Source organism: Podarcis muralis, chromosome 5 (genome assembly GCF_964188315.1).
Source record: "Podarcis muralis chromosome 5, rPodMur119.hap1.1, whole genome shotgun sequence".
NCBI classification, from domain to species: Eukaryota; Metazoa; Chordata; class Lepidosauria; order Squamata; family Lacertidae; genus Podarcis; species Podarcis muralis.
The window spans coordinates 80,770,739-80,788,856 of NC_135659.1; the positions used below are offsets into that span (position 1 = coordinate 80,770,739).

An 18,118-nucleotide genomic window follows, 5' to 3' on the forward strand; every position below is an offset into this window, starting at 1 on the left:
TAACAGAAACTTTTACCCCCTCCACACAACAGTTGCTGTTGCCACCCTCAGACTTCTTTTAAAATTGGAACACCATGAAAAAGGTAAAAAAACCAACTGAATACAGCCACTGCATGCAAGAAGATAGGGAATTTCACCTTATTAACCTGCTGTCCAGCCTGCTTTGTTTCCAGACCCTTGATCATCTGGGCTTCCCTCCTTTGCACATGTTCCAGCTTGTCAACATCCTCCTTAAATTGTGGTGCCCAGAACTGGACACAGTATTCTGGGAGTGGTCTGATCAAGGCAGAATTATTACTTCCCTTGATCTAGATGCTATACTCCTATTGAGGCAGCCTAGAAGAGCATTAGCTTTTTTTGCTGCTGCATCACACTGTTGACTCATGTTCAGCTTGTGGTCCGCCAAGACCCCTAGATCCTTTTCACATGTACTACTGGCAAACCAGGTGTCTCCCATCTTGTATTTGGCCAGCTGGTGTTTCCTGCTTAAGTGTTACACTATCTAAAGACTCATTATATTGCAAATACTATATCATACCTACATTAGATATCTCAAACACCAATTTCTCTCTGTGATTGAAATGCTGCAGTACATTGGAAGAAAAACAAGTAAGTTGAAAATTGAGGTCAACTTGTGAATTTGGACAGGTGATGTTTGCTGTAGGAAAACTTGTAAGTTTGAGTTTGGATAGTCTGTTCCTAAAACTGCTTCCAAATAGTATGTTCTTTTCTTTTTTCTAAGGAGGCACAAAATCCAGCACTGTGTTGGGTAAAGTATGCCTACTTGTCCGCTGAACTGTGCCCATAAGTGCCTTTTTTATTTTTTTTGAAACCTGCATTTTTATTGGTCACAAAATAATAGCCATTGTTTAAAACAAACAAATATAAAAGTAAACAAGTGCTTTCTTTTATAGTAGTAATTTTGGTTTTTGAACATACAATATAACCACAAAGACTTAATACAAATCCAACTTTGTTAAAATTCAAGACATACACAAACTGCTTTTAATTTTGCAGTGCTTTTAAAAATGGCTAAATTCTGAATTTTTATTATGCAATGGAGTGACTTTTCAGAAATGGAATTGGGGCATGCCAACACTTTAGTAACAATTCTTCTGAACTTGGATTTCTTTTGAAACAGGACACTGAATATTTACAGTACCATGCTGGAAAGCTGGTTTCACTGAGTGAAGATTTCAATTTCCTCATGAGCCAAGGTAGATGTGTGAACTGTGAACTAAACTGGCTTCTGTGGTAGACAAACACCTGAAGACTGTTAGTGCCGAGTCTGTGCATCTGTTCAGTAATATCCACGATATCCTGCGTGCCTCAGTAGCAATTTTCTACCACTGTGTCTAATTTTGACTTGCCTAATCTGTAGGTGGGGGAAGAGATCCTTTTCCATTTGTCTGTCCTTTCAAATGCCATTTAAAGCTGTAGATGAAGTTGCAGAGGGGCTATTTGGCTTCCACTGAAATAGTCTGTGTGGTTTTGCCCCTTAGGATTCCAAGTCTCTCAATGGGTCACCCTTGTTTTCTCTGCTGCCATTTCTTGAAACAGTATCTGCAGTGATTGGTGGAAGTAAAATAGCTTGTGAAGCAAGTGAGGTATAACCCAAAGCAAAAGCAGGTAAACCAGTGGGCTTCAAGAAGGGATACGTATGTTGGATGAAAGTACTCCCCAGAAGGTCACTGTGTCTATTTAGATTGCATAACAGTGCAAACATCCTATCTACCTTAGCATCAAAGTTTATCCAGTCCTCCAGGCTAATGTTATATTTCAGTCTGAAATCATACACACTTTCATTAAGTCTGTACAAAGATTCAAGTTCTGGCCAGTTTATATCCTCATTGAGGTCCAGCAGTTGCAGAAATTAGCCTTCCCAGCCTTCCCAAAGTTGTCCTCTGAAAAAGAACACACATTTAATTAATTCACTCTCTGAAGAGCAAAGCAATCTGTTCTCACAGCAGAGCCATGCAAAGGGCATACTTTTCCACTGTGCATCACCCACAACACAGAAGCAAAGGATTCATTCACTAACTAACTAACTAACTAACTAACTAACTAACTAACTAACTAACTAGCTAACTACCTTTCTTAACAGCAGTTGGACTTTTAGATGAATCTTCAGTGTTGAGAACTATGTCTACACTATTTTCACTGCACTGTCCTCACATTTCTTGCAAGCATTGTACAAAATTCTGAAATCACTGCCGTGATCTCTGCTCAATGATTTTGACTTTCTAATTGTGTAATGGACTGCTTGTCCTTCCTGCCAAAGATTTTTCTCAAAGTAACAGTGTCGGAGTCACCATATTTCAACATGTGCTACAGCTTTCATTTAGCACAACAAAGAAAGGTTGATTCTACAAGTGCAGCTGACAGAGGAACAAATACTGTCTTATAATAATGAGGGCCTACCTCTGTAGTCGTATACCTACACTTCTATCCAATAGCAATCTTAAAAGTAGACTGCGCCTGCCAAATGTTTTGGACTACAGTTCCAATAACTCCTGGAGGGAAGGGGAGTCCACCAGATCTGAAGAGGACAGGCTTCTCTAGCCCTTTAGAAACCTGGAGTTGGATTCCCCTACAATGAACCAGAAGGGCATGCGAGATGAGCTCCTAGTGCTTCTAGCAGATGAGACACTGTCCGTGCTGTCCTAGGCCTCTGAGAACTGCATTGAACAGAGCGCCCCTGGTCTCACTTCTGCAATCGCAGTCTGAGGCTACTGGAGCAAACACCTTGCACTGCAGATAGGACTATTAACTGGGGTGCAGCTGTTGCCATTTTTCAGGGCTCAGTCTCAGTTTGTTGCTGAAGCAACTACTAGAGTTCTGCCTTCTTATAGCACCACCTGAGCCTTGCCTCCAGCCTGAACCCTACCTTGCTACAGAGCAGGACAACACATACTCATTTAAACCTTAATTGACTGCAGTTAAAGAGGTTAGAGTCATCACTCTCCCAGACGCTTCATTAGGAAGAGTAGGATTTAAGAGCAAGAATAGATGAAACTGCAAATATGGAGTGCATGCAAAAGAGAGAGAGAGAGAGCAATATTAAGGCTTTGTGTAGATGGACTCCCAACTCACAGTGACTTGGAAGATGGTTTCTTCATGTCTGGCCACTTTCGACGTTGAAATTGCCTTATGTCCAAGCCGCAAAAAGAAAAAAGTTAACCATGTCAAGAAAACCACCAGCACTACAGCACGGGGGGGGGGGGGGGGGGGAGAGAGTTCTAGTATGTTTCATATGCTACACAAGTATTGTTACAGGAGGGAAGAGTTAAGGTAGGTACAGTGGGGTTGCATGCTTAGGCCTGTGCCCAGCCCCTTGACAGTGATCTTCTGTAGCAGAGTCTTTTGTCTCCCTCACCCAACTTGACAACACATATTATACCCAAGTTGCCTCTTCCCTCTTATACTGTAGAATTATGCTATAAAGTGAAACCTATCTACCAATGAAATAGCTAGAGGGACCCAAACTTCTGGAGCCACCCAGAGGAGTATCCTAGTTCTAACCCCACAGCCTAAGTCTTCTTGCCCATATCTTCCCCTAACCTATTGCTCACTAGGGAGAAAATAATTATATTTTTAGTAGTACCTGTATTGCTCATAGCTTCCATCTTTAAGGCCTAAAGGGGGAGAAAATATTATTGGTTATGTAGCAATGATCACAGGAGTGAGGGGAAAGCACATTGTAAGGCACAATTTAAAAAGGGGAAAGGCATCTTATTAAAAGAAAACACATTGCTGTCTGTGAAAGTTTCCAAGCAGAGAGATTTAAGGATCTGCACTCTGAGTGAAGATTTTGGTTCCATCCCCTTGGAGGAGAGGTTAAAAGTCAAGCTCCTTGTTTTAAATCTACATTGTCTCCCTGATATTGCAGTATCTGGTAAGACAAGTTGTTTGGAACAGAAACAAGTTAATGGAACAATTAACCTTACATGTGTGGCCACTGGGTTAAGCCCCCAACACTTTCCCCTATTGCTGTTGTTCTCCATTGCAAATGTACTTAAAAAGTTAACAAAGCATATGTACCCCTTAAACTGGTCTCTGGTTTTCAAAATCTTACTATGACTGCTTGGTTCCCAGTGATTGTATCAATGCAGGACAATAAATTTAGCAGAAGGTAGATCGTTTGGGAAGTTCCCACCCCAGAATACTTCAGTTGAGGCTAGTAAGGAGACCTTACCATGTGATCCGTGCACCTCATTATTTTGTCATTCACACAATTATCAGAAAATACTTCTATAAGGTAATGTTCAACTTCTGATTACAGTATACCCTCATCTAGTTTTCCTGCTTAATATAGTTAATGGTTCATCTACAAGTCTTTTGCAAAAGTGCCATCTCAGTTACTTTAAACACTCTAAAAAAGGCGAAGATAAGAGACCCCTCACCGAGTTCCATGTTCCGAGTCCTTGGGTTACATTGCTTATACCCTTTACAGCTTCTTAGTTCCATGAGCTGCACGTGCAGTTGATTGAGAACATCTCTGTCTAGTGTGTTCACTGCATTAATTAGCTGCAGATTAAAAAGTTTGGTTTTTGTTAAAGTCATACTATTTATTCAGTGGACATTGTGGTAACATCTTTTGGATGCTCACCAAGAGGTACATTATTAGCAACCAAATACCATACATTACAACATGTAGAGGCTCCAATCACTATCTCCAAGGCTAAATTGGCATTCCCAAGCAAATGACTATGTTATGTGTTAAATTAGTAAAGTTGATGTATTGGCTACAAAACTCTACAGCCACAGATTAACTGTAAAAAGGGGGATTATAATAGAGGGAGAACGATGGTAAAAACTCCTGCAGCTGCCTCCCCCTTCTGCCCAGTGGGTTTTTTGGGGAAAGAAGGGAAGGCAAAGTTGGTAGTGGATACATACACTGGAGTGCAGGCTGAGCTGGCCTACTCCAGAAGGCTAGGTCCTACTTGACCCACATTTCCTCACAAGGAAACAACCTTATTTGCGTCTTCACAGTATCTCTACAGACCGACCTTCACAAGCAGAAACCTATTGGCCATCAATGAAGATCTTTACATACACAATAAATGCAACCGTAAGTCTGAACTATGCATCACCATTGAAGGCATGCATTTTGGCCAACAACATATGGAAATGTTTTGTGGGCCTTTCATGGAAAAGAATCTGCATCACCAGATATATCAGTTGCATTTGATAATGTAGACAGAGGAAGGGTCATAGATCCATTAGCAGAGCACATTACTCTCTTTTTCACATGCTAAAGGGGCTGGGAAAGACTGGTTCAAAACCCAAGAGTGCCATTATCAGTCTGTGTAGATCAGGGATGGGGAGCCTATGGCCTTCCAGATATTGCTGGACTATAACTCCCTTTATCTTCTACTATGTTGCCTGGGGTCAATGAGAGTTGGTGTCCAACAACCATCTGGAAAGCTGCAGGTTCACTTTCTCTGATGTTGACAATACAGAGCTGTATGGCTCAATAGCAGGCTTCCTCAACCTCGGCCTTCCAGATGTTTTTAAGCTACAGTTCCCATCATCCCTGACCACTGGTCCTGCTAGCTAGGGATCATGGGAGTTGTAGGCCAAAAACATCCGGAGGGCCGAGGTTGAGTAAGGCTGCTCAATAGCCTGACTCTGTGACCTATATTCCCAATAAAATTCATCCATTTGTTCTATTTATGTTTAAGAGCATCTTGGGTGGAGGAGGGATGTATCTCCAAATAGAAAGTGAATATATTTTCCAATGCATTGGCCTCAAGCGTTTACCTAACCTACTGCATAACAAACATGGCTGTTACTTTTAAGGCAATTGTCAAGAAAACTAAGTTAAATATGAGTTTCAGCTTCTATTCTGAGCTCTGCACAAGGCTGAATTTGCAGAAATGTTTTTTCCCCCCTGCAAATCCTGCCACTCTGGTTACTTGCTTTAAAAAAAAGTGCAGGATACCTGGTACGGATCTGTGTTGAGATCAAAATATTCAAGGAAGCCGGTAGCAAATTCACAGAACAGGAAGTTGTGAGTCTCGTTGATTGTCCTCATACACCAGTATGTGTTGTTGTTTGCACTGGTACAGGCACAGAATGGACCCACTGCAAATACAACAGTAAGAATAGTTAAAGCTGAAAGTTTATAATAAAGTACTGTATGTTGTGAGATAACCCATAAATCAAGGTAGTTCCTACAAATGCATGGCCACACTGGGCTCTCCTGCCCATTTCAAGCAAGGCCCTATCTGTACATTCCCTTTACATGCAATGGTGCTTCCAATATTGCAGAAATGGAGGATCTTTTCCAGGCCACATTTCCTTGTAAGTGACCTTTTGATGGTTACAAGCCTGTGCAGAAGCAACTCGTCTTTTTGAACAGTGGGTTACATTCAATCCACACAGAAATCACAGCTGTCTACACACACACACACACACACACACACACACACACACACACACACACACCATTCCCCATCTAGGCAAGCAAGAGGAAATATGATTTACTGACACATTCCAGCTAGGTCAGAGAACTCAAGGTGGGCATGAACCCGAGTTGGCAGGGGCATGGCCTGGAAAGAATTCTGAGTGCTGCATCAATAGACTTGAATGATCTCATTCAGATACCTAACCTGTGGTTTCCCACTCTTGTTCTGTTGAATGCAAGACACTGTGCATAGCACTTTGGATCCCATGCTTAGCACTCTCGTATTATCTCTGAAACATCAGTGCTGCAGATGGCATTGTAATGTCAGGGAGCTTCCCTGTGGATGCCTCTCCCTCACAACTGAGTCTCTGCAGCCAGTTCCCCACCACCACCACCTCTGAGATAAAAGGGGCAGGGCTCCCAGCTCCAAAAAGGGTGGGGTTTAGAAAGTTATTAGCCTGTCATCATGGAAATCAGCCACAGGTTTGTTTCGTTCTCTCCAATCTGCACTAAAGACACAGGGTGATGATAGGTCTCTCAGGGATATAGGAGACAGCACTTCTCAGAGGCAATTCAGTTTTATTTGGCTGATGCAATTGCATGCTTACTTGTTTTGGAAGAAGAGTGCATAAGCTAATGCTCTCTTGGGCCTTGCCAGGCAACTCAATAGTCATGGTGAAGTGCATGCAGCCTTATGAGTTAGTATCAGGGGATATCTTACGTGTCCACAAGGGGGCAGTCTGCCAGTGCTGGTTGTCATGGGTGAAGCAAGTCAGGCCTGGCATACTGCACGTGTCGTTGTTTTTAATCCTCTTGAGCAGCTTCCTCAGCTTCTTCTTTCTCCTCTGCTCTCGGAGGAGCCACAGCTTGTCCTTCTCTTGAAGGGCTTTCCTACAGCACAGAGACATGGGTGCAGGGTGAACTAATAGCTCGTTGCATAACTTATACCAGCAAATTCATGGAAAATGGGGCTATCAGTCGCTACTGATCAGAATGGCTATGCTCTTCATTTCCTGTGTCTGGCACAGTCAAGAGGAAGGCAGATGAGGGCACCTTCAAAGAGAGTGCACTTTTCTCTATACTCTGAAATGGCACAGTCCAGAAATCCAGGTAGTGGATTGTTTTTGCTGGAACAACACAACCAATAGATGCAATCCCAAATGTTTCCACATTGCATGTGAAGCACACCCACTTCCCACAATCCTTGCCCTCCAACCCTTACCAATTGTTAACTATGACCAAGATGTGCATGTGACTCCTAGAGGCAGAGGTTGAATGCTTATCATTTCCTTATGCTTCTGGTTATGCTTTTTGTTTGGAACTACTGCAGCAGAACTGAATTTCGGAGCATTTCACATTTGCTACTCGTCCAGTGATGCCTGCTTGCACTTACTTGAAAGGGTGGACACCAGAACCTTTGTGCCTCAGTTTGCCTTTGTGCTTAGTATGGAAGCTGCAAGACAAAAAACCCAGATGTACAATTATCTAAGAGACGGTTGTTAAGTTGTGGGTGAACATATCAGATGACACAGCGATTCTTCAAACAGGTCTTGTTTATTCACAGGCCAGAACAGAACTGAACTGAAGGGTTCAGCCAGCCTGCTTATATAGAGCTCCACTAGAATGCAACAGTAACCATTTTCTGTAACTATCCAATCACTGAACGTCACTTTCAATCCCTTATTTGTATATGTGGACCTGAACTATCTACAGTATCCCCCTGCTGGCCCAGGGTGAGAACTTCAGTACATAACAACGATCTCTCCTCCGTTTATGTTTTTTATACTTTCACTTCCCCGTAAGCTATAGGCAGCTTATGAAACTTGACAAAAACAACATTAAAATATAAAACAAAGGCATTAAGGTTCACTAAAAGGAAAGCAGAATTGAAGTAGAGGCAAGAGACAGAGGAGGAGGAGGAGGAGAGAGAACCTACCCCCCACAATACAGAATAATGGAGTTGAAAGGGACCCTGTGGATCATCTAGTAGTCCAATCCCCTGCAATGCAGGAATATGGACCCATACAGGGTTCAAACCTGTGACCTTGGCGTCATCAGCACCACGCTCTAACCGACTAAGCTAACCAGCAAGGCACACTATTCCCACCAAAAGCCAATATGGAAAGGGAGGGCTTTGTACTTTCTACATACGTTTGTTGTTGGTTAAGAACAAGATGGGTACAATGGGAAGTACGAAAAACTTTCTGGTCCCTTTCAACATATTTTTTGCTCTCTAGAATTTCTCACTTTTTGTTTCCACACAGAAACAAAAAATGAAATATAACATAAGCACTAGAGCAGGAGAGATTCTCCACCACCACCACCCCATGTAGCTACTTCAGGTCTAGTTTTCGGAAACAGTAGACGAGGAAGGAAACCTGCTTCTTGGTTTTACTACTTCGGACTGCAGGGCAAGCATTCCTAGCAATTCCCCTGAACAAAAAGCGATAATGTAACGGAGAAGGGCTCTAGCCTAGCTGTGCCAATGGCACGCCCGTTTTCTAAATGTAGGGATTTATTTATTTATGGGTTTTGTTGCTGTTAGTTATGGAACAGGAATATTCTGCCCAGCTGTAGGCTGAAGTGGTACAGTCCAGGCACAAGTCCACTGTACCATCAGCTGGCTGGGACGACAAGACCCACATCTTTTAAATATTCCAAAGCGGGGCAATAATGAAACATGTAATAATTCCCTTAGAGGCAGGTCATTTGCTAAGCCTGGTGCTCAAGATATGGGTGGGGAAAACATTACTGTGGGAATCCCAAATACCGTAGTTTTCGCCCTATAGGACGCACTTTTCCCCCTCCAAAAATGAAGGGGAAATGTGTGTGCGTCCTATGGGGTGAATGCAGGCTTTCGCTGAAGCATGGAGAGCGAGAGGGGTCGGTGCGCACCGACCCCTCTCGCTCTCCAGGCTTCGCGGACCTCTCCGCAAGCAGCGGGAGCGCTCCCGCTGCTTGCGGAGAGTTGCCGGCATGCCGAAGCCTGCGCACGCTGAGATCAGCGCGTCCAGGCTTCGCGGACCTCTCCGTAAGCAGCGGGAGCCAGCGCTGGGCTCCCACGGCTTGCAGAGAGCTGCCTGTTTGGGGGCTGGGGTCGGGGGAAGCTTGGGCCTCCCCCGCCCCAGCCCCGCGCCTGGGAAAAAAAAATTCTCCCCCCTTTATTCCCCCCCAAAAAACTAGGTGCGCCTTATGGGACGGTGCGTCCTATAGGGCGAAAAATACGGTAACATGGTAGGAAGAGGAAGCATCTCTTTGCACTGCTAAGAATTTCCAACAGCCTCATAGTTTCTATGGCCAACTTGCCCAAGCTAATAATAATAATAATAATAATAATAACACCACCCCCACCCCACCCCAGAAACTACTTCTTAAGGTTTGCGAATCCAGTATAGGTGGAGGAGTACCTTATCTTGTTACAGTCACATTCCTCTGGTCGCTTCTTCTTCAAATGACCTCTCACCTCCCTTAGGTTTTTAATTTTATTTTGTAGAGTTTCAATCTAGCAACAGCAGAAAGTAAGGACACAAGGGAAAGCTGTAAGATGCATTGGTTAGGTTTCTACTATCCTGTCACGCAATTGGTGTCAATAACATACACACACCCTTTTAACATCTTCATAAACACAACCCCAATAAGGCCCCATCAGAGCTACACATTTAAAGCTGTATGATACTACTTTAAACAAACATGGCTTTCCCCAAAGAATCCTGGGAACTTTGGTTTGTTATGGGTGTTTGAGACCTGTTAGAAGACCCCTATTCTCACACAGCTATAATTCTTGTTGGTGTTTTAACACTCAACTCTTCCCAGAAAACTAGGGATCGTAGCTCTGTGAGCAGAGCAGAGGAGTCCTAACAGCTCTCCGCATCATTAATAAACTACAGTTCCCAGGATCCTTTGGGGGATGGCACGACTGTTTAAAGCCAGAGGTGTCCAAACTTTGATTTGATGCAGTGAACATGTATAAGGGCCGACGAATGTTGACCTTTTTTTAGGACTGAAGTTGTTGACCTTTTTCTTAACTAACACACGGGCCGGATTAGGCCCCGAAACAGACTTTGGACATGCCTGGTTTAAAGTGGTACAATACTGCTTTAATTGCATAGTGCAGATGGGTTCTCAGTCTCTTGTTGCACTTTCACCCCTCTTTGAAAAACCAAGAGATTTAAGCTGCTGTGCCAAATTTTCCTCTCTAGCCAGAAGCCAAGCTTGACAGCTGCATTCTTCAGTCTGTTAAGTGACGGACATTTGGAACTGCAGAAGAAATAAGAGCAATTTCTAGCTAGCTATTAGCTTGAATTGGCAATTGCTTTCCCTCAGGAAGATCATCGTACTTGCATCATTGCACTGCGGAGGGGAGAGTTGCATTTCTATTATTTGCAAGAAACCTTCCTAATCCTGAAAAGATGCAATATGTCAGGCACTAAGTAGACAAACTAACACCAGCTCTTACAGATTGGGAGTCTCTTTAAAGACGAGGGCTGATGGTCATGTTTTTTCTTTGCCTTGTTTTAAAAAGATAAGAACACAGGCACGAGGCTATGCCCATGTCTGAAGTTGTAATGAGAGAAGTATCCTCTCTCTCATTACAGAGTGATGGGGCTACACAAGTTCTTGTTATTTATTTATTACATTTATATCTCACCTTTCCTCCAAGGAGCTCAAGGTGGCATACATAGTTCTGCCTTCCCCTCCATTTTATTCTCCCAACAACCCTGCAAGGCAGATGTTAGGCTGAGAGACTGTGATTGGCCCAAGGACATCAAGTGTGCTTCATGGTTTAGTGACCACAACCCTGGTCTCCCAGGCCCTAGTCTGACACTCTAACCACTACACCACACTGGATCTAGACATGGCAGAGCACACATTTTGGGGCGTAAGGTCCCTGTTTGAACTGTGGGATCTCCAATTAATCACATCAAACTGCAGAGATAGGAAATATTTTATTTCCTATATTTTAGATAGCTACTGCTAGGCAGAATACACAGCACTGGTTTAGAATAAATATTTAGTCTGAATGCAAAGGCTGCAGGAGGGGGGAGATCAGAAAGAAGAGGGTGCATTCATACATTTTTCTGCACCCTCTTGGGGTGGCATTTATGCTGATTATATTATAGGGATGTTACTCTCTAAACATTTTTAATAGAAACACAAGGTGGGTTTCCTCATTTTTGCATGATAATATTGAATGTGTCTCTGCTATTTCTAAGCACGATACAACCTTCCCTTTCATTTTCCATGGTTGATTACTTCTATTTTCAAAATGGCTGTCATTGATTTTCTAACACTAGGCATATCGGTCAATATTGTTCAGAAATCACTACGACAACGATTCAGATCAAAAGCCCTTCCATGGACCAAGGGAAACCCTTCGGTGCGTCCCTTTTACAAAAATAGGCTCAACGAAGTGGTAAACCACCATGCACAAAACAGTGAGAAAAGCTATCGTGTGGAACTATTTAAAAGGAGTTTCTGTATAGCAGCAACAATTGCTCTTGGCAAGAAGGAGCTACTGATTGTCTACCAGTCTCTGCCTTCAAAGGCAAAACTGTCTCCAGCCTCTGACCTGGAGATGATGGGAAAGTGTGTGTGTGTGTGGGGGGGATATACTGTCAATACTATCCATCTTCATTTGCTGCATTTGCTTAAAAAGAAAACAGATCAATTAACACAGTGAAGAGGCTTAGCACCTGGTCTCATTCTGCCAAACATTTCAAGAGACCAGCAGCATCCATTGCCTCTAAACATTTTACAGCTGACCAAGCAGCACTCACTCAAGAGCTGACAGCTGTCCAGTTACTGATTCCCCTTGATACCTTTGATCACACTGTCACCCTTTGTTAAAAAGAATGTAGACAGCACACGATTTAGAAGAGGTAGATTCTCTGGGGCTGGAACCTACAACCTTGTCAGGCAAGTCTGCCTGAGATATTATGCAATAAGGGTCTGCAGCCTCCCAGTTTTGTTAAGACATCAAGATTTGCTAGTGTCTAGGAATGCAAATTCAAGTGGCGTTTCCCGTGTGTGCCAGTATATATGCAGCTGTCAAAACCACTCACCTCATGGTCTATATGAAGCTTATGGTCCTTCCAAGCTTGCAGTGATTTGTACAGATCTGTGTCACACTGAACGGTGTCGTTCTCTAAGATGTAACATCTGGGAAGAGGGAAAAAAGGTCACTGGACTGGCCAGCAGACTGGACTGGAAAAGGCAACATACCATAGCTGTCAACTTTCAGATTTGAAAATAAGGGATCAGCAGCCTTGAAAATAAGGGATCAGCAGCCTCACCTGTCCCGGGGACAGTCTATGGGAGATCTAACAATCTGGGATAGCAGCGGGAAGCGGCGATGGAATAAGGGAATTTCCCACAAAAAAAGGGAAGGTTGACAGCTATGCAACATACTTACTCTAGAAGAAAGCATCAAGTTCATGAGCAGGGGTGCAAAATGGCCCCCCAAAGGTGACATACAGCATTTGACCATTGTTAAGATGTGTATGTGTTAAGAAGCATCACAATCTATTTTATAATCCCTTCCCCCACTTTGGAAACAGGAGCTGCGATCAAGCCATTCTTTTAGCCCTTGGAATTCACAATGTTGTCCTTAATGTGCATACATTGTAGTATTTCAGTGCTCGTGATAGAGCTTCCACTACATAGTAGCTTATATTTCCCCATCATCTTGAAAACTGATTTGAGAGTTAAATTGGACAGATGTGGTCCTCAATATGCCCATAAACTCTCTTGGATGAGAGCAGCGGGTAGAATTTAACACCCTGCTCTTTCATTTGTTCCATCAGCACAAACATTGCAGCTTGCCAGATGGAACCATCCCCCCTCTCCTCCTCCTGCATTCTGTTCTGGGGACTCTTTGGGGGGTAGGGGAAGCCCCATTGTGCAAGCAGAAGACCTTGTTTAGGGCCAGGTTAGGTGAATTCTGACCACTGTGTTGTATTTTGCATTTCACCTTTAAATAAATAAATAAATAACTTGATCAAAATGTTCTCCAAGCAGCATACTAATAAAAAGAAAATAGGTGAAATCCCCAAAATAATTACAAACAAATCTCAGCACTCTTAACAAACTACACTTCACAGGATGCTTTAGGAGAAGCCATGACTGTTTAGAAGGACGAAGAAGAGTTTGGATTTGATATCCCGCTTTATCACTACCCTAAGGAGTCTCAAAGCGGCTAACAATCTCCTTTCCCTTCCTCCCCCACAACAAACACTCTGTGAGGTGAGTGGGGCTGAGAGACTTCAAAGAAGTGTGACTAGCCCAAGGTCACCCAGCAGCTGCATGTGGAGGTGCGGGGAAGCGAACCCGGTTCACCAGATTACGAGTCTACCGCTCTTAATCACTACACCACACTGGCTCTCTGTTTAAGCAGGTTTAATAGTGCTTTAAATACACAGTGCAGATGGGGCCTTGCCACTCTACAAAGTGGCACATATACTCCTGTTGCTGTATGAAACAGTAATGGTAATTTCAACTATGCTTCAGTAGGCCTTACCTATGTGTCACTTTTATTAAGTTAGGGGCTGCATTCTCCGAAATGCTGCCTGTTCCACTGTATTCCTCCACATCCTTATCATCGTCTTCTCCTTCAGCATCTTTATCATATTTATTCTTAGCAGTGATATTTCTGGGTAAGACGGGCTGGTAGCCATCCTCCAAATCCAAGTTGTACACCTCTCCATCAAGCTCAACAGCCACCGAACGAATTGAGCGACTCCGAATATAGCTTGCCTTGTATTCTGTGGAAAGGAGGACAAACAGAGCTTGCCTTTCTCTGTCTTAATACAGCATATGTGGGTTTGACATGCAGGAAAGTGCTTGGAAGACTGACTCAGAGGTTAAGTCAGAAATGGCCAAGTTCTCTGACCCTGGGGAACACACTTATTCTTCAGATTGCAGTCTGGTTCCAAAGGTAAGAGACCAGCCCCTGCAGATGTGGTCAGGTTTTATCATAAAATCAGCATTGCTGTGGAAGTCTTCAAGGTTATGGGGCACATGCCATTCAGTATGCTCAGGACATCACATGAAAATCAACATGGAAATATGGAAACATCTCTCTTATCCTACAACTCCAGCAAACAACGCTGTCTTCCTTACAAGTAAAACTCATCTATCTCCTACCACAATAACATTTGACAGGGTTGATAGAAGCCAGACAATTGCTTTAGTGGACTAGAGCAGGGTTTCTCAAACTTGGGTCTCCAGCTGTTTTTGGACTACAACTCCCATCATCCTTAGCTAGCAGAACCAGTGATTGAGGATGATGGAAATTTTAGTCCAAAAACAGCTGGATACCCAAATTTAGGAAACCCTGGGCTAGATGCCCACAAGATGCCTGTTGGACCTGCCAGGCTGAGATTATCTTTCTGCTAGTGTATGATTAGACAAACCTCTAGCTTGCATTTTTATACACAACCAGTATCAGTCCATTAGTTAAAGTATTGGAATCAGTTAAGTCCCATGTTTGCTCTGTAATCATCTTGAGGACTTGAGCAGACCTCTTGCCTGCTAAATTTCCCACCAGCAATTTGAGAATAATAAACCCTAAGTAGGTTCCCATGAGAAAGCAAAAATAAAAATGGGCAAGAGCTTTGTAAAATTGTGTTATATACATGAGAATCATCAGCAGGAAGCACAGCAGCAACAGCATAAGCAGTAGTATATTGTGTGTGTGTGGATTTTTAAAAACAGTGTTTCTATGAGTCTTCTTTGGCGATCCATCATGGCCGAATAAGATAGTCTTGCATGAACACGGTCTTAACAGTGTGCCCGCAAGTGACTGTGGAGGCCAATTCTGGATCCACACATCCTTCCACAGTGGGGACATAGGTTTCCATGTTGATCGTAGTGAGGATTTGCCAAACATGCCTTCATTTCTCTGCATGAAATAATGCTGTAAAGAATTTCTGTCTAATAATTTACTTACAACCACGAGGTGGCAGTAGACACCCAGAATACGGAAAGGAAGATATGAGAATTATGTCCATTGCCAACTTCCCAAGAATTTCAAATAACTGTCTCTTTAAGAACCCTTTTGGGCGTTACTGGTGGCCTTTCCTTAAAATTTCCTCAGCTACAGAATCCTTAACTTTCCTCATGGAGACAAATCAGAGACACACTTGAGTTAAAGAACATGTTTTTCTCATTTATCCTCTCTACCTGGTCTCTCTCGATTTCAACTCCATTCTAAAAAGTCAAGCAGGTTTTAAACTTCCTATCTTTAAGCTCCAGGTCCAGGGCCATGATTCAATATTCCTATGCTGCTTGTATTTCCTCTCCCATTCGGACAAGCAAACTTCCTAAGTGAAGCTCTGCATAGTCTGGGCTGCAAAAGCTCTTTGGGCACAGAAAACCCCATCAACTCAGCAGGCTTGAATACTGCTGGGCTACCCTTGCAAGCTCACTGTCGGCTGTGTCTGCTTTCACCTCTCTTAACAAAAGAGTTGTGTGGTTCAATAGCAGAGCCATCTGCTTTGCATGCAGAAGATACCAGGTTCAATCCCTGGCATTTCCAGGCAGGGCTGGGAGAAACCAGTTTGAAATTCTGGAGACCTGCTGCCAATCAGTATAAAGATGAACCAGTGGGCGGTGTCAGTATGATGAAGTTTGCTGTGGTCACACTCCTGATCAATAGCTGTTGCTGGCATTGTTTTAGGGCAGGGATCAGCAACCTTTTTCAGCAGGGGGCCGGTCCACCATTCCTCAGACCATGTGCTGGGCTGCACTATATTTTTTTGGGGGGGGGCGAAATGATCAAATTCCTATGCCCCACAAATAACCCAGAGATGCATTTTAAGTAAAAGGACACATTCTACTCATGTAAAAACACCGATGATTCCTGGACTGTCCGCGAGCTGGATTGAGAAGGCAATTGGACTGCATCTGGCCCCCGGGCCTTAGGTTGCCTACCCCTGTTTTAGGGGGAAAGGCATAGCAAAATGACACCAGAGTGGCTGGAGTAACCCAGTATATTGGACATTACAAAGGTGGAGAGAAAAGTTTGACATACCTTTTCAGTGTTGGCCCCTCTCATTTTTAGTAACGTTTAATTTGACTCTCGCCAGATGGCTTTACACAAGCTACTCTTTCCCAGTCTCCGTCACCCTCCCTTTATCAGCAGCACTGAGATACTACTACTACTACTACTACTACTACTACTACTACTAATACTGACCTACCTTTAAGGATTATGCCAAGGCCTACTGAAGGGAGTATATGAGAAATGCTACATAAACACAAATTTATATCTGAAGTACTTATTATCGCAATTATTTCAACCCCTGTCCTAATTACTCCTCACACTGAATCATCATTTCGCACTGTTTTCAGCACACTGAGCTGATGAGTTCACTCGAGCTTTTTCACCACCTGGGACTCAGGCTTTCCACCTGAGGTTCAGCCAGGTGAATCATAGCTCAAGGGGGAGAAATAGGTTCTAATTTATGGAACATTTGACTAAAATGTGGGAACTCCCTTCCTTTTCAATACATAGAGGAAGTCCCAAGGAGCTACACCCAAATAGTTATAAGAAACAAAGGGAGGCTTTCTTAGCAAGAACCAACTTCCTTTTGTTGTTGACCTTCTTCTCTGTATGCATGAGCTGCCAACTTTTCTTTTCTTCCAAATATGTCAATACTGAATAAAACGTTATTTAAAAAAAAATCAAACAACCAATGGGAGATACATGTGTAAATATTTGTACAAGTTGAATGGAGGAGAGGGTATTTGAATATATATATATATATATATATTTAAATGATGGCTTCATTTTCAGCTTCAAACGGCTATGAATGCCTATATCTAAGCTAGAAGAAGAAGAAGAAGAGTTTGGATTTGATTTCCTGCTTTATCACTACCCTAAGGCACGTGGGTGGAGCTGTGGTCTAAACCACAGAGCCTAGGGCTTGCCAATCAGAAGGTCGGTGGTTCGAGTCCCCACGACGGGGTGAGCTCCCGTTGCTCAGTCCCAGCTCCTGCCCACCTAGCAGTTTGAAAGCACGTTGAGTGCAAGTAGATAAATAGGTACTGCTCTGGCGGGAAGGTAAACAGTGTTTTCATGCGCTGCTCTGGTTCGCCAGAAGCGGCTTAGTCATGCTGGCCACATGACCTGGAAGCTGTATGCCGGCTCCCTCAGTCAATAAAGTGAGATGAGTGCCACAACCCCAGAGTCGGCCACGACTGGACCTAATGGTCAGGGGTACCTTTACCTTTACCTTTAAGGAGTCTCAAAGCGGCTAACATTCTCCTTTCCCTTCCTCCCCCACAACAAACACTCTGTGAGGTGAGTGGGGCTGAGAGACTTCAAAGAAGTGTGACTAGCCCAAGGTCACCCAGCAGCTGCATGTGGAGGAGCGGGGACGCGAACCCGGTTCACCAGATTACAAGACTACCGCTGTTAACCACTACACCACACTGGCTAGTTGGTAAATCCAACTGGCTTTTGGGTCCCTTTTTAGATCCAGGAGCCAATGTATTTCTTTCTTTCTCTGTCTTTTACACACACACACAGTCATCTGGTCATCTGTGGGGAACCTCTGGTTTTCCAGATGTTGCTGAACTGTAACATCCATCAGCTCTAGAAAGCATGGCAAGTGGCATAGGATGATGGGCAATGATATTCCAGGTACACCTGGAGGGCCAAAGGTTCCCGACACCTGCATTAGGTTGACTCCCTCACAAGCCAATAGT

General features: G+C 43.5%; 1 protein-coding gene across 8 annotated transcripts in view; it reads right to left on the minus strand.

Moving 5' to 3' along the window:
- Positions 1-885: 885 nt before the first annotated feature.
- The window catches only part of SULF2 (sulfatase 2), a 284,708-nt gene continuing 267,475 nt past the window's right edge, over positions 886-18,118 (minus strand). For 7 of the 8 annotated variants that reach the window (XM_028735142.2, XM_028735145.2, XM_028735140.2 and 4 more), the window contains 10 exons: positions 13,926-14,169; positions 12,472-12,568; positions 9,817-9,911; positions 7,803-7,862; positions 7,131-7,300; positions 5,945-6,087; positions 4,404-4,527; positions 3,605-3,635; positions 3,094-3,147; positions 886-1,904 (listed from right to left, as the gene is read on the minus strand). In XM_028735142.2, the coding sequence (XP_028590975.2) occupies positions 1,874-1,904; positions 3,094-3,147; positions 3,605-3,635; positions 4,404-4,527; positions 5,945-6,087; positions 7,131-7,300; positions 7,803-7,862; positions 9,817-9,911; positions 12,472-12,568; positions 13,926-14,169 (1,049 nt within the window). In that variant the 3' untranslated portion in view covers positions 886-1,873. Of the gene's footprint in view, positions 1,905-3,093; positions 3,148-3,594; positions 3,636-4,403; positions 4,528-5,944; positions 6,088-7,130; positions 7,301-7,802; positions 7,863-9,816; positions 9,912-12,471; positions 12,569-13,925; positions 14,170-18,118 lie in introns of those variants that run through there. The other variant, XM_077929271.1, reaches the window with a different exon arrangement.